The sequence below is a fragment of the Triturus cristatus genome, chromosome 2_1 (genome assembly GCF_964204655.1).
Source record: "Triturus cristatus chromosome 2_1, aTriCri1.1, whole genome shotgun sequence".
NCBI classification, from domain to species: Eukaryota; Metazoa; Chordata; class Amphibia; order Caudata; family Salamandridae; genus Triturus; species Triturus cristatus.
Genome location: NC_140581.1, coordinates 375,713,544 through 375,729,896, shown reverse-complemented (window position 1 = coordinate 375,729,896; position 16,353 = coordinate 375,713,544). Strand labels below are relative to the sequence as shown.

General features: G+C 46.4%; 1 protein-coding gene across 1 annotated transcript in view; it reads right to left on the bottom strand.

Moving 5' to 3' along the window:
- Positions 1 to 16,353, bottom strand: part of MAP3K1 (mitogen-activated protein kinase kinase kinase 1) — a 463,606-nt gene that overhangs the window by 106,681 nt on the left and 340,572 nt on the right. The window contains exon 11 of the mRNA XM_085631362.1: positions 16,066 to 16,187. Within this exon, the coding sequence (XP_085487488.1) occupies positions 16,066 to 16,187 (122 nt within the window). The remainder of the gene's footprint in view (positions 1 to 16,065; positions 16,188 to 16,353) is intronic.

Genomic DNA, 16,353 nt, shown 5'->3' with positions numbered 1-16,353 from the left:
GCGACTGTGAAACGATACCGGGCAAAGAAAAATACCCAAGTAGCTTGACAACTTGTCACTGAAGATATTGTAACCAGTGCCAGTTATGATGATCAGTTTGGTTTTTCAAATGGTTCTCGTGTCCATCAAAAGATGTATTCTTTTGGTATAGTCTTCTTCAATGCAATCATAAAATCTTAAGGGTGGCCCTGGCATTAAGGAAGCCCAGCTAAAGGCCTGGTGCATGTTCCACAATGTGCCATCTGGCTGTGCGTTATTCACAGTTTATTTTCGCCATAGACAGCCTCTGATGCAGTTACTTTGTGCTATAAGGCTGGTGCTATGAAAGTAGTACAGCCAAATGACTTCAATGACCAATGCTAGAAATTAGATCTCGATGAGAAACCTGTTCCAACGTAACATCTGTCCTGCAGTTTCAAAGCCAACCAACAATGATATTCAAGCTTCAAAAGTGATTTCAAACTCTAAAGTTTTTAACACGTTTGTATGTCTTCCACTATGCATTTCTGTGAATGCAGCACTGTGTTAGCAACCCTTATATAAAACCAACTAGAAAGAGAAGGAAAATGTTACTTACCATGTAACAATCTGTTCATAGCTTTTAGTTCTGTAGATTCACATGATTTGCATAGTCCTGCCATCTAGTGCTGAATGCCGACATTTGCAAGCTGTTTTTCTTCAAAGCAGTTTCAAGTCAGAAGATACCTTGTGACTCCTACCCATGCACAAAATGCACAAGGACAAAGACTCCATCTCAAATTGTTTACCCTCAGCGAGTAATGTCAATAGGATGTAGTGAACAAAGACCGAAAACGTGCTGTGCATTGTGAAGGAGCAGAAAATGGAAAAACCTCTTGATGGGCTTGCATGTCCAAATGTTTTGGGCTACAACTGACAGCAAGCGCAAGGGAGCCCTCCCCCACCCTACCCTTCTTCACCCACCTTTTTGATGTGGTGCACTGAAGTCATACTGTCTATTTTTATGAGGTCTGCTGTGCCTCCGATGAACATATTGACTGCAACGATTTCCTGGTAACTGATGCGACGCTACTATTGTGTCATCCAAGTGTCAGAACAGTCATGTGATGGAGATGTGATTCCTAAATCATGCCAGAGGCATTCGTGGTAGTGATCCTTTCCAGTAGCGGGACCAGAAAAGACATGTCAACCAAAATGTTCCAGCTATTCCACCATAGATGTTGTAGGAAGGTGGATATCTGACTATGGTTACCCCCAACTTTTTGCCTAGTGTCTAGCTGGTTTTTCGACTTAGTTGGCCTGAGATCCTGCCATTCAGGGTCTCAGGCTGTCTGCTCTCTCTTTAAAATGGACTCCATGTACCCTAGGTACATTCCCAATTGGTAAGGATCACCTTGTTGGACCCTGTACAGTGTACCCTAGGTACCCAGGGCATAGGTGTACCCTAGGCCTCCCAGGGGCTGCAGCATGTATTATGCCACCCCTGGTCTGGCCTTCCAATCAGACACAACTGGCTGATCACTCAGCTGGGGCAAGGTCGTGTAATCACCCCTTGCTTAGATATAGTATACCTATATCTACCCTTAAAATAGACACATGTGTACCTATCAGCCACTCCTATGGCAGGCCTTAACAATCCTGGAGGCAGAGTGCTTGGTAACATGTGAGATGGTGCTCTAGCATGAGCTGAGCCTGTCTGCAGCTTTCGGAACCATGTCCTTATAGCTGTTCTATGATATAGCCTACCATATACTCTTAAAGTGCCTTATAATCTTAAACGGTTATGGTAACTATGGTTTGGCTTTATCAAAACATGTCGTGTAAGGTGCCTAACACTTTGGAATAATACACCCATACCATTTCTGGTGATGAGGATATTATTCCCCCCTTCTAGAGGGAGAGACATGTTAAAATCCTACTTTGCTGTGTAACTCTAACCAAAGCCTCAGCATCACAAAATGGATGCTGCTGCCACAGACACAAGTCTGACCTCCTGCTGCTGGGAGTGATCCCGGCAAGGGAGGCTTGGACAATAGGTTTCCTGCTTGGGGAGGTGCTAGCACCTCCCCAGACAGACTTTAGTGTATTGGGGCAGGGAGGGCTGAAAGGAATGAGACATGCCTGGGGCACACAAGGTGCTCCATGCATAGTCCAGTTCAAACCGGTGCTGGGGCACTCCAGCCCCAGTCCTGGCGCGAAACTGGACAAAGGGAAGGGGGTGTAACCACCCCCCTCCCAGGTCCCACCCATAAGGCGTGACCTAGCAGGCAACCCAGCCCCCCAGATTAGTATAAGAGTGGTAGCTGGGCCCCAGGAGATTAGATTATCCTGAACCTGCAACTTGAACAGAAACCTTGGACCTTTGACATTCGACGAAAGAAGAAGACTGAAGAATCTCCCTTGTGGCCAAGGAGTGGCTACCCTGTGCAAACAGGCACCATCAAGAGACTACCCTTTGCTTTGCTGAAGTTCTACGAGGGACCGACTGCAGAGCCCGACCAGAGCCTTGACTTCCAGACTTCTCCGACCCTGATCCACATCCACAGCCGAGCTGAGATCCGTGGAGGCGATGAGAGACGTGGGACCGGCTACCTGGGAAAAGTGGCGAGTATCTTCCAGCGCAGCTTCTGAGGTACCCTCGAAGTTGTGCACCGGAGATTGAGAAGCCCCAACCCCAAGCACCATCTGCACCGATCAGCCCCCCACACTCCACTAGTCCTGCGTGGGGCCCTTCTGCATTTCCTGCTTGCCGCGCCTGTCCGGTTGCTTGCCCGTTGGCTAGTGGCCTTTGTGATGACGCATCCAGAAATCTTCACTGCTGGTTTGGCTCCTCCAGACTGGCTCCCGCTTCCTTGCAAAAGAGAAGCACCCCAGACCTTCCTGGTCTGCACCAGAAGCAAGTCCTCCGTTCTTCGTGGGTTCCGCTTGCCAAGGCTTGGTGAGTCCTAGTTCGACTTTGACGCCGCTGACAGCAAGAGCCTTCGTGGGACAGCTCGCCTCCTGGTCCTGGTCGTCCTCGACGTTCCCTGGTCCTCGTGGCTGCAGCGACAAGCTTCACCTTCACCTGCAATCTTCACTACATCGCCTGGTTCCTTCCTGGTTCCACGTGGTCACTGGCTAGTGACCTTGACTCTGTCCCTTCTGCTTGCAGGTCTCCTCTCTTCTTGATCCCAGCCTTGGGATCCACCGGACACTCTTCACTGACTGCCTGTCAGCAACTTTCCTTCAGGCATCCATAGAAGTCCACAACGAAACCCGACGCAAGTTCACACCTATGCACCCGCAGTCCGTGGGCTAGGTAACTTGGGTACTTCGGTGCTCACAAGGGTAGTGACTATCCTAGGGTCTAGTTTCCGAGTCTCGACTCTCTAGCTGCTTCAGAAGTGTCCTTAAACTGTTAATTTCCAACATCTGCTATTTCTATCGACTTTCACGCATTACGCGCGAGTGTTTCCACTCTGCACCTGAATCCCGTGGGCCTCCCACTTCCTAACTGTTGCTAGTGTAGTGTAGCCCCAGCGATTCCCTAGGCCTAGGCCTATCCTATTTCTGTGACAGTGGTCCTTATACCACTTACTTAGTATATGGTTTTCGTGGCCCCTAGGGCCTAACTGTATTACTTACCTGTGTGACTTAATGTATGCTTAAATAAGACTGTTGTACTTACCTCTAATCTCATAAAGAGTGCTGAGGGTTTGACTAGAATAAATACACTTTATTTTATATATATATCTGTTGTGGTGTCCTTTCATTTGGTATTCAAGGGATTATATATGGTATCACAGCTGGCTTCACATGCCATACAGAGTTTAGCCTAAGACTGCTCTTGTCCATGCTACCACTAGGATAGCTGGTCTATAAGGTTGACTTTACAACCAATCACCATAAGGGTTGTTTGGACTGATATAAGGTGTACACTAGAACTAGTGACATCATACATCAGGCCAACTTCTCACATTGGTGAGCAGCGGTTGGGATCTGAGCTTGCTGTTGTAATACCATTGTAATCTTGAGATACTAAATTGAAAGATCACACAGATATTGTTTAGGTACATATAACATAGATTATAATACTTAAGTCCTACTGGACTTAGTGGTTGTAGGTTGAAGGGAGTAACACACCCTGACTACAACTACCAGAGAGGTTTAGTAGAAAAAACTAGCGTAGGTAGGTGCACACACCACACCCTCACTAGATCATGTCTCTGGGAGGAGATCAAGTAGATGCTCTCTCAGGAGGGGCAGGTCTGAAGAAGACCCCCTCTAGATATGATACCCTAACTTTTCAGGAGATGAGACAATTGTGTACCTCCAGAAAGTTAAAACAGGGTGCAAACCCTACCCTCCTTCAGCTAGTACAACTCCTAGAGGAGTATGATACTCTTAGGGCCTCACAGGCCAGTACCCTAGGTACAAAGGAGGGTCTACCCAACACAGATGAGTCAGATGGGACTTCAGATGAAGAGGTAGACAGCCAGGGCCAAGTAGGAAGACTTAGCCAGGCTAACCTAAGCTTACATGGGAGTTTGCATGGGATCCCCCCATACAGACCCCCAAGTGGGCTTAACCAGAGAAGCAGGAGAGACAGATCCCCTTCAAGGGAATCCATCCACTCCCATGTCTCTAGCAACTCTAATGCCTCTTCTCACAGGGGAATGACTTCACCTGAGAGAAAGGAGCATGAAGCCAGAATGAGGGAAGCAAATCTGAGGATTCAGAGGGAAGAACTTGCCCTTGCCAAGGAGAAGCTTGCTCTGGCTAGAGAGCAAAAGTTAAGTGGGTCAGAACCCACTGGTGGCAGCAATATCCCTAAGGATAGAGACAGGCACTATGATAATAGAAACCTGAGCAAGATTGTCCCTCCCTACAAGTGTGGGGATGACATCCACAAATGGATAACTGCTTTGGAGAGAGCTTGCAAAGTACAGCAGGTACCCCAAAGTCAGTGGGCAGCTATCTTGTGGCTCTCCTTCTCTGAGAAAGGTAGAGACAAGCTCCTCACAGTTAGTGATGAGGATGCAGACAATTACACTGTCCTGAAGAGTGCTCTGATTGATGGGTTTGGCCTAACCACTGAACAATACAGGTTGTTGTTCAGGGATACCCAGAAGACACAGACTCAGGACTGGACTGACTTTGTAGATTGTGCCACTAAGGCTCTGGAAGGCTGGCTAGTGGAAAGTAAGGTTAAGGACTATACAGGATTGTATAATTTGATCAGAAGCTGTAACAATACTACAGTACTGCATATTGTCACCCACCTCATCAGTTTTGTTACCACCCTCACAGTAATAGGAAACGGTGCTTGAAAAGGAAGCAACAGCCTTTGCAATGCTATCACCCTCACTTAATTTGGTTAGGCTTTCCCAGTGACAGCATTTAGCACAGACCCTAGAATGGGTTGGATCTGTTGTGGCTCGAGATAGGACCTTTTGGCGTTGAATGTAAAACCTACTGTAGGAAAGTGCCCTTTTTTGACATGGTCACCCACACTTTTTGCCTGGAAAATGTGATTTCGACTTTAAGTGCACTGGGTTCCTGCCAACCAGGTCCCCAGTGTCAGAGCTCTTTCCCAAAACTGTACAATTGTTCCCCCAATTGGCAAAACCTTTAACACGTCTGTAAGTCCCTAGTAAATGGTACCCTGGTACCTAGGGCCTGAGGTACTAAAGCTGGCCCCTAAGAGCTGCAGCACAAATTGTGCCGCCCCCAGGGACCCCTGACCAAGCACATGCAAGACTGCCACTGCAGGCTGCCTACCTTGGTGCAGACAAAAGTCAAAATGCATGTCACACATCACTGTGTGCCATGTCCCTAACACTGCATGTAATATTTATAAATCACCCCTACAGCAGGCCTGACAGCCCTAAGGCAGGATGCTGAACATTACATTTGAGGACATACCTGCATTAGTGGATATGCCCCTGTGCTAGTCAGGTCCATTATTGATAGTACAAGTGACCAGGGAAGCCATTTTAGAACATGTGCTGGACACTGGTAGAAACAAGTTCCCCAGCTACATTATGATTTCACTGAAAATAGGGATGCTTAGTATCAAACATCTCGTATTAGTAAACCCACACTGATAAGTGTCAGATTTACCAATACATGCACTCAGAGGGCACCTTAGAGGTGCCCTCTGAAAACCTACCAACCTCTGGTGTCCTTGCTGATTGGTTTCTTCCAGCCTGACACCCGAGACTCTGTTCTGACCTCCTAGGTTGGGAGCCTTGTGCTCTCAGGAGACCCAGAACAAAAGCATGTCCAGGATGACCTGCTGATTAGTCTCCTTGGGCCGGCGAGCTTTAAAGAATCGGCCGCCCTTGGAATGTGAAACTGGCTCACCTCAAAAGAGAGGAAGCCTCACCCCATCCAGAGCCCCCTTGGCACCTAGACAGGTGGGGAAATTAGCTAGTCAGGTAGGCGTGCCAACCTCAGGCTAGTACCACCCTTGAGTGGGCTACTATGAGGTAGACACGATTTTTCAGAAGTAGCCATCTTTGTGATGACATACTTGGGTATTCTGGGACAGGATTATGCACACTTCCCACAGGGAGTGGTCATATACGGGGTGTAGTGAGCCTCAAGGGTCAGTAGCCCATTGGGTACAACCCTACACTCCCCAACACCCCTAAATTCAGTATTTAGGGGTGTCCCTGGCACTAGAGAAGCAGATCCTGACCTCCTACGAAGGAGGACACGGAGAGAAAGAAAAGCAGAAGACATAGCACAGATGTGACTGGGGGAAAAAGATACAAGCAACATCTCTTGTTCCTAGGGCTCACCCTGGCCAAGAGTGACATTGCCCAACATTGGAAGGGTACCTCTCTACCATCAGTGGGTGGGTGGAAATGCGCCATGGACAAATACATTGGGATGGAATTAGAGGTGTTATGGGGTTGTTCTGGGCTGAATATAGGGGCATAGTCCTGCCTCCTGCATGTCCCCCAGAATCCCTCATCGAGCAGGAAATACGCTCATAAACAGATGGACATACATATAGTTTGTAGTCTCCGCCATCCAAACGCGGTTGACAGATATTCCTTGCTGGGTACTATTCTGCAATGTACAACAACCCGATGTATGTGATTGGCCTTCCTGGCCGTCATGTACCGCCCAAAACAAATAAAATGTGTTCTTAAAAATTATTTTTAATAAGTGGGCCACTGGTGCCACCCAGTCCACAGCCCTCCAGAGCTCGAGTCCATCGTGGTCTCACCCCTCGTTGCCTACCCAAGGTCGCCTGCAGGCAGGTCCCCCCCGACCGTGACTGCTCCCACTAAGAGAAACCAGACACCTCTGTACCCGTCACCCCCGGTTCATGAAGAGGTTCTCAGATGTCCCTACATTCCCTGAGCATCGCAAGCCTTGAACACCCCTGTTGGTTTACTCGGGATGGCTTGCTAGTGAGAGTCTGCAGCCTCTTTTTACAGTGACCTATCCTCATTGAAACCTATTGGGCTCCGATGCTTATCAGCACCTGGCCGCCCTCGTGCCGCTGGTGCTGCCTTGGACCTTGCCCACTACTCACATTTCCTCCTAGAGATTGGCCCTGTAAGTCGATATACTGTACCTGTTTGTAGAACTTGTTCTTCCTTCCATACAATAACATTGCACAACTTCGAAACTGCACTGTGTCCACTTTTCAAAGTGAAAAGAATTTATATTTGAAAACATATTTTTATCTGAAAGATTTTTCTTTGATGCCTAAACATATACAAAGATACTTGCTATTTTTATAAATGGATGTAAATCTCCTTCTTGGGTCAATGATTGATCATTGTGTGTATTTGCAAATGTCTTACACTCCTCTGTGTTAGGCCTAAGACTGCTTGGTTACACTATCTCTTAATAGAGCACTTTGGGATTGCATAACAATCCCCTGTCCACACATAAGGGAACCCTTGGACTCTTTACAAGATATATCACATAAAGAGCCAGCTTCCTACACCTTCCCTGTGTAACAGTGACCCTGCCATCTGAGTGTATTGCTTTTGGCTGCTGCTCTTTATTATCCAATCATCCAGATAAGGAAGGACATAAATAGTATTTCAGCCAAGCTATGACTACTATGCATTAGGTAAATTCGTTTAAGGTTGTGGTGAACCAAAAGGGGTAGCGATGATGCACCGTATGATTGGGGATGTGGAAGTATGATAACTTGAGGCGGAGTGCTGCCATGTGATCCCCTCTGCAGATTTACAGAATGACGCAATGCAAGGTGGTTATGTAAAAGTGCTCTGAGAGGATGGGCCAGTTTAGATGGCTAAGATCAAAAATAGGAAGGATATTGTGGGGAGTGTCAACTTTCCACTGAACAAGTGCGCACTGTATTCAATGAAAGAGCAATAAATAAACATTGGAGAATAATACAAATGGAACCAGATTTGAAAGATTTGTATGATGATAAGATAACATTCGCATTTCAACGCTCCAAAAACTTGAAGGAAATATTGAATACACCGAAGAAAACAATCATGAAATGGCGTGGAATGCTTCAATGCCAAAACTGCACACATTGCAGTAATGTTATTCTTGGAAATAAATTTACTCACCCTACAAAAGGTCATCAAATAGATTTAAACCATACTAGCACTTGTGATACGGCCAATTGTATTTATGCTATCAAATGCCCATGTGGCAAAATATATGTGGGTCAAACTGAGCGGAAAGTGAAAATCCGCATCACGGAACATAAAAACAATATTAGACTGAAGAATCCTAAATCAACCGTAGCTTGTCACTGGATTGAAGCTCGACATCAAATAGCTCAATTACGCTTCACGGTATTAGAGACGATTGCACAACGCCGAGACCAGGATCCTATGAAACAAAGGTTAAGAGCTGAATACTTTTGGATCAGAAAATTGAACTGTTCCCATCCTATTGGGTTAAATGATCGCATTGAGTACTCATGCTTTCTATAATATTTTCTATTGACACAGCATTTGCTGAAGGAATCCTCTGGTCCTTACATTACCAGTACTTTTTATTGATGAATTCTGATTGATATCATTTTGTTCTCATTTAATTTGATTATTTTTACTTTTGCGTATAATGTTCAATGTGCGTTTTTTAAGTTTGCATATTTATGAGTATAAAACATTTGGTGCTCTGCGCATTATATCAGGTAATTGCAGATGGGTTCAGTGACACGCCTAGCTTTATTTCATCAAACATTGCAAAGTTCAATTTTGAACTTTATTAGTCAGGTAGTGTTCACATTAACGCGTTCATTGTTGTGTAGCCGCCTCCTCCCCGATCACGTGGGACTGACGTTTTAGAGCGATGTAGTATGATTGGTTTTTCCCGCTAATACGTCATAGTACTTAATTCATAAATGTGAAGCCATATTTACTCTTATGTGATGTTGATCACAACGCATTATGATTGGTCCAATGTGTTTACCACGTGACAACTAACGTTTGTCTTTAAATCATCATTGAATTGGCGCATAAATTGAATTCTTTAGACAGAGGGTGGATTAATGGTAGCAGAGACCCGTTGGTCCGGAGTAAGTTGCTCTGTATAAATGTTTCTTTAGACGCTCGCAGTAGGATATAATTATATGCGTTCAAAGTGGTTTGTGAACCGAGACTGCATTTATGAAGGTTTCTTGAATGTAGATCCCTGCCACAAGATATTTAGGCCACAGAGTGTTAGTTACGTTTGACATTTGTAATATGTAGACGTTTCAATTAGAATCCTGTGATCGCTTAATGAATGTCATGGTTTAGCATGTTCGTTCCTGCACACGTTACAGCGCGTACATTTTTCAGACAGTTTACAGCCAGTTTAATGTTGACACCATATTACATTGACTAGCGTGTGTAATGCATCATTCGAATGTGTAAGTTGCATCATTGTTTTGTTAGTTTTGTATGTCCAGATTTGTGCTCTCTTACAGATGTTTTTCTATAGATATATGTTTATAAAGTATACTATATGTATTATTGATTAAGTTGTGCAGTGAACTCAATGGTCCTGTTTCTTTTTTAGACCCCTGAAGAAGGGTCAGATTTGATTAACCCGAAATGCATTGGGTGGATGTTTAACTTTGAAAACAAGGAATGAATTGCTTCAGGAGAAGATGATTATGTATGCAACATTTGGTTGATTCATGAAATGATGAAATTCAATGAATGGAGAATATGCTTTCAAAATTAATAAATTGAAATACGTGAAGAAACCTTGGTGTTTCACTGAATACAGTGCGCACTTGTTCAGTGGGAAGTTGACACTCCCCACAATATCCTTCATATTTAAAGACCCGGGCGGACTCCGTGCGACACAGGCTGCGCCAACACGATTTTTTGAACTTTAAGATTATAGTTTGAGTGCACAGGGAGAACATTGTTTTGCATTAAGATCAAAAATAGGCCACAGAATTCCATATTTCTTGGAGATTAGGAAGTGGAACGAATAGAAGTCATGGCCAATCTGGTGTGGGCATAACGGCTGAATTGCACCTTTAGGAAGAAGTGCTCATACCTCTTCCTGTAAGAGTTGTAGATGGCCTAGACTCATTACTTGGCACTAGGGGGTATGATTAGTGGTGTAGAACTTGCAGCGTTAATTGTGCTGTACCACCAAAAAAACCTTTGTCAGTGGATATTTCCTCTCATTGTGGAAGGCAATAACATCAGTCGCCCTTGCTCCCCCCAAAAGTTATGTGATTGGGATGGAACACACGGGAGGGCGAGTCACTTCTTGGAGATAGAGGCATCCAGGGCACGAGTCGGGGGTACACGGCGTCCACCCACTATATTCACAGGGTGGACGCCGTCAAACCTGCTAAGAAGTTGGGCCCCACAGAAATATGCTGAACATCTCCCAATATAATTTTGAGACACCGGAACACGTTTAGCAGCTCCTGCACGTTGTCTGCTTTCCATTCCCAGCAGCAACCTGCAGGCAGCGAGGGGGCTGATAAAGACAGAAGTTAAGGGGCCATCATTCCTCCTTTTTATAGAGTATGGGTCTGGAGGCGGCCTGGAACCTGACAAATGCAAATGAAACCAGCTTAGAAACAAAAGCACACAGCTTGTTATCTCTTCACAGGTACTGAAGCACAAGTTTCTACTTGTGTAACAATATATCTGTAAGAGACATTAATTAGTGATAGATTCCTTACCTTAGAATATCCCTAGGTGTCAGACTGGATCCGGAAAGTTTTGCTAGCAGTACCCCTGAGCATCAGTAGATGGCGTCGTGCGGCTCCGTGTCCGTCGCTGGCGTCGTAAGCGCCGAGATGACGTCACGGAGACAACTTAGGACCCACGAATACGCACTGACGTCAGTTCTGTACACGACTTTCTGCGCCAGGAACGCAGAGCCAAGCAAGAAACTGACCACTGGTGCCAAGAAACTAGGGCCCTGAAAGGGATGACCTTAATCCTAGAAATCAGTTCACAGAACGGGGAGGATGGGTGGGGCGGTAAGGAATCTATTACTAACTAATGTCTCTTACAGATATATCATTACACAAGTAGTAACTTGTGCATTCTGAAAGAGACACGTTTGTGATAGATTCCTTACCTTAGAATAGATACACCAGCAATACCAACCCCGGTGGTGGGTCTGCGAATAGATTACATCAGAAAGTCACGGAGAACAGAACGGCCAAAGAAGCCATCTTTCCGGACCTGACTGTCAAGGTAGTCATGCTTGGTAAACTTGTGCAGCGAGGCCCACGTAGCTGCCTGACAAAGGTCCTGCAAGGAGACGCCGCGTCCCAAGGCAGTAGTGGCTGCTGTTGCCCTGGAAGAATGGGCACGCAGCACCACAGGAGGCTCCTTCTTAGCCAACGAGTAACAGGCCTTGATGCAGAGAACGACCCACCGAGGGATGGTCCGTTTGTGCACAGCCCGACCTTTTTTGGCGCCCACGTAGCCAACAAAGAGCTGGTCATCCACCCGGAACTGGTGTGTGCGCTTCAGGTAGAACGAGATCGAACATTTTGGGTCCAGACAGTGGAGCCTCTCTTCCTCTCTTGAAGGATGCAGAGGCGGAAAGAAGGTGGGCAAAGTGATGGCCTGCCCGATGTGGAAGGGCATGACAACCTTTGGCAAGAAATAAGGACGAGTCCTTAAATCCACCTTGTCCGGATGAACAGAAAGGAAAGGAGGTTTGGAAGAAAGAGCCTGGAGCTCACTCACTCTTCTGGCAGAGGTGATAGCTACCTGGAAAGCCGTCTTGAGAGTGAGAAGACGCAACGGACAGTTATGGAGGGGTTCGAAGGGAGCGCACATCAGATATATCAAGACAAGGTTTAAGTCCCATTGAGGCATTATGAATGGCACGGGAGAAAACGTGTGCGTAATGCCTTTTAGGAAACGGTTAACAACCGGGGACTTAAAAAGAGAAGGCTGATCTGGAAGCTGTAGCAAGGCGGAGATGGACGAAAAATAACCTTTGACAGTGCCCACAGCAGAGCCCTGTTGGGCCAAAGAAAGAAGGAACATAAGGACTTCAGTAAGAGGGGCAGAAAGAGGATCCACAGCCTTCGCTGTGCACCATGCCACAAACTTGTTCCACCTGCAGGCGTATACCGTTTTAGTGGAGGGACGCCTAGCTGCCAGAATAACATCAAAGACTCCGAGAGGAAGATCGAAAGCTGTCAACTGTCGCCGATCAATCTCCATGCATGGAGGTGGAGGCTGGACAGGTTCGGGTGGAGGACCGTCCCCTGCTGCTGCGACAGAAGATCCTCCCGAAGAGGCAGTCGGATCAGGGTATCAGTCGCCATGCTGAGTAGCTCGGGATAACAGTATCTTCATGCCCAAGCCGAAGCCACAAGGATGACTTGGGCCCGGTCGCGCCGAATCTTCTTCAGCACTCTGGGCAGAAGTGGTATAGGTGGAAAGGCGTACAATAGACCGCAACTCCACTCGTAACGAAAAGTGTTGCCTAGCGAGTGCTGCCTTGGAATTTCCAACACGCAGAACTCAAGACATTGCGCGTTCTCTTCGGTGGCGAATAGATCTAACCAAGTCTCTCCCCACTGCAGAAAGAGACCTTGCACCACTTTCGAGTGAAGACGCCATTCGTGATCCATCAAGCACCGGCAGCTGAGTTTGTCCGCCCTGGCGTTCATAGAATCTGCCAGGTGTTGTACCATCAAGGTGATGCCGTGATGATCCAGAGGTGCAGAGCTTCCTGTGGTCCAGGAACCCACCCCGCCCTGTTTGTTGCAATACCACATGGCGGTGGTGTTGTCCGTGAACACCTGCACCACACTTCCCCGGACAGAGGGAAGGAATGCCTTCAGTGCAAGTTGGATCGCTCGAAGCTCCAACAGATTGATATGGAGCCGGGACTACGCCGGAGACCAGAGGCCTCTGATCTCCGCCTCTCCTAAGTGGCCTCCCCATCCCAGGAGGGACTCATCCGTCACCACTGTGTGCTCAGGTTGGGGAAGGGAGAGGGATATGCCATTGACCCAATCACGATTCGTGAGCCACCACTGCAATTGCCATGCAGTGCCCTCCGAGATCTGGACATGATCGGACAGGTTGCCCTGATGCTTCGCCCACTGGAACTTCAGGTCCCACTGCAGAGCCCGCATATGCCATCTGGCATGTGTCACCAGCAGGATGCAGGAGGCCATCAGGCCCAGAAGCCGGAGGGTCATCCTGACTGAAACCCGGGACAGAGGCTGAAAGATCGGAATCAACCTGGGGCTGGGGCCGGAGCTGGCAGCGCTGGATCTCGTGGCACCGGGACCAGAGCCAACAGCACAGGATCCTGTGGCGCCGAAGCTGGATCCGCCGGCAGCGCCGGCGGCCCAACAGGATACGGACACGGGATTGCGGGGCCTGAAGGCGAGCCGGCGGGAGCCCGAGGCCTAAAAAGGCAGTTCATGGTAGCAAGAAATTCTTGCACCTGTTCGGGAGTCACCGATGGACCCAGGTAAGGCGGGTAGGTCGCGGGACTCCCAGGCTCCAAAAGAGCCGTAGGGGCAGAGCCCCTGCCCCCCTCGTCCGCATCGGAGGACCGACGGGAGGACGTTGGAGAGCAAACTTGCTTCTTCGACTTCTTTTTATGTCGTCGTTTACCCGAATCCGAGGGCGAAGACTTGGGAGTCCGAGGAGCGACGACTGCGGCCCCGCGAGTGCTCCCGGGAATGGTCCCTGGACCTGGAACGGCGCTGGGACAAGTACCGGACCTCCAGCAGCTTCCGGCGCTTCTCCCTCAAGGCCTTCGGGGCCATGGCCCGACAGTCACGGCAGGACCAGGAGTCGTGGTCGGTCTCCAGGCAGTAGAGGCAAACATCGTGGGGGTCCACAACCGACATATTGAGACGGCAGGCCCCACAAGACTTAAATCCAGGCATCCCTACATGCACCAAGGAGAAAAGGAGACAAAAAGTCTCAAAAAGGGTAGTCAAAAAGTGACTAAGGTACGTGCTCTAACCGGATCTGCGCATGCTGGCGCGGAAAAAGAAAGAACTGACATCAGCGCGCATGGGTGGCGCCTAAGTAGTCTCCGTGATGTCATCTCGGCGCTTACGATGCCAGCGACAGACGCGAAGCCGCACGACGCTATCTACTGACGTGCAGGGGTACTGCTAGCAAAACTTTCCGGATCCAGTCTGACACCTAGGGATAATTCTAAGGTAAGGAATCTATCACTAACGTGTCTCTTTCAGATGAGATGCATGCTTTTTACTTTGTTGTATATCAGTGCATGCACTGTAAGAATGTCAGATGGGTTGGTCTGTTCCAGTATTTACACAAATAATTTAAATAGCACTATTTTATTTCTTTTATAGCGCTACTCATCCCAATGCAGAGTGTTAAAGCGCTTTAGATAACATACATATTATCCGTTCCAAATAAATCATTCAAGTGTGTAAATCAATGTACAAGATGTGTTACATGAGACAGCCCGGGTTACAAGGTGTAGGAGTCCCTTCATAGCTCACTGTGGTCTACTAGAAGGATTACAATTTATTAACTGCAAGTAACAAAGGATCTCTATGTCCAAAGCAGAAATCCACTTATCTGTTTACATAAAATATAAATCTGTGATCTGCATGTTACATGATGTGCTTTGCAGGAGACAACCTTTTTTTAAACATTTTATTGCATTTTTAAGTTTGCATATAACATACACATCAGTGCACTATTACATAATTAAGAGGCACATTTAGGCTCACAACATAGTATAAGATGCACCCCAAGTGTGTTGCGATATCATGAATAACAAACCCGAAGAATGTAGCAACAAAATAGAGGTTCAACAATTCCCAAACACCCTCCACCCGCCCCCAAGAATAGTGGGTGATTATGTTTTGCAGGAGACAACTTAATCTCCTATACTACTTTAATTCAAATTTTGGAATACACAAAACACAGATCTCTCCAACAAATGCGTTAAGCTCTAAAGTTATCTCACCATTATTATTATTCCCTGAGATTTACTGTGAACCTCTGCAGAGACCCAAATCAGGTTGTTTCTTGAAAACATGCATGGTAGTTTTTTTGTCAACTATATTAAACACTGAAAAAGAAGCATGTGTGGTATAGTGCTTATGTATTTACAGAATATTATACTATTACTTTTTTAACAAAACAAACAATAAAAGCCCTGCAAGATGAAGGAATTACAATAGCAACCCTCCAGATAGGCAGCTCAAAATGAAAAAATACTTAGTGAGATATAACCCTGCCTTCAGCAGCAATGATTTGTTCAGATTAAAATATGTTCAAAGCTTAAAGTTAGAAGACAGTGCTCTTGCACATCTACTGCCTCGATTGGAGAGCACATTTAAGGGTAAATATGTCTTTTAACTTCTGTGGTTCATTATTAAGACAAAAAGTATGGCATACACCAGAAAATAACCAGATTTAAAATGTGAATAGATATTTACTTGGCCCGCAATACTTCCGTCTAGGAGTTATTGCTTACAAAAAACTTTGCTCCTACCTCCCAGAAAGAGAAAAAGACCCCATCTATCTCAATCTAAACTGGAGTCTAAACTGCATTTCTGCAGCAGTATCTGAATCAAATCAGTAATCTTTCAGTTTTGGGTGTGTTTTCATAAACTGCAACGTGTTCCAAAAGAAGACTTTCAAAGCATACCTATTAGCATCTGCACATTTGAGGAGAATGGTTTCCACCACCGGCTTGAGAAGTTGTTGAAGTCTCGCTCTTTCAGTCAAATTATGACACGGAGTATAGACCAGCATGGCTCTTAAGGTTTTCTGCAAGGTAGAAAATACATTTAAAGTATTTTTCATATACAAAAGTGATTATTTCAAACACCACAGCGAAAGTAAACGCATCAGCCTCCTTCAAACGTATGTCTAATTAAAACAGATAACCTATTCAAATAAGTTGTTTGCTGAGCATTATGATTTTTTTTTAATG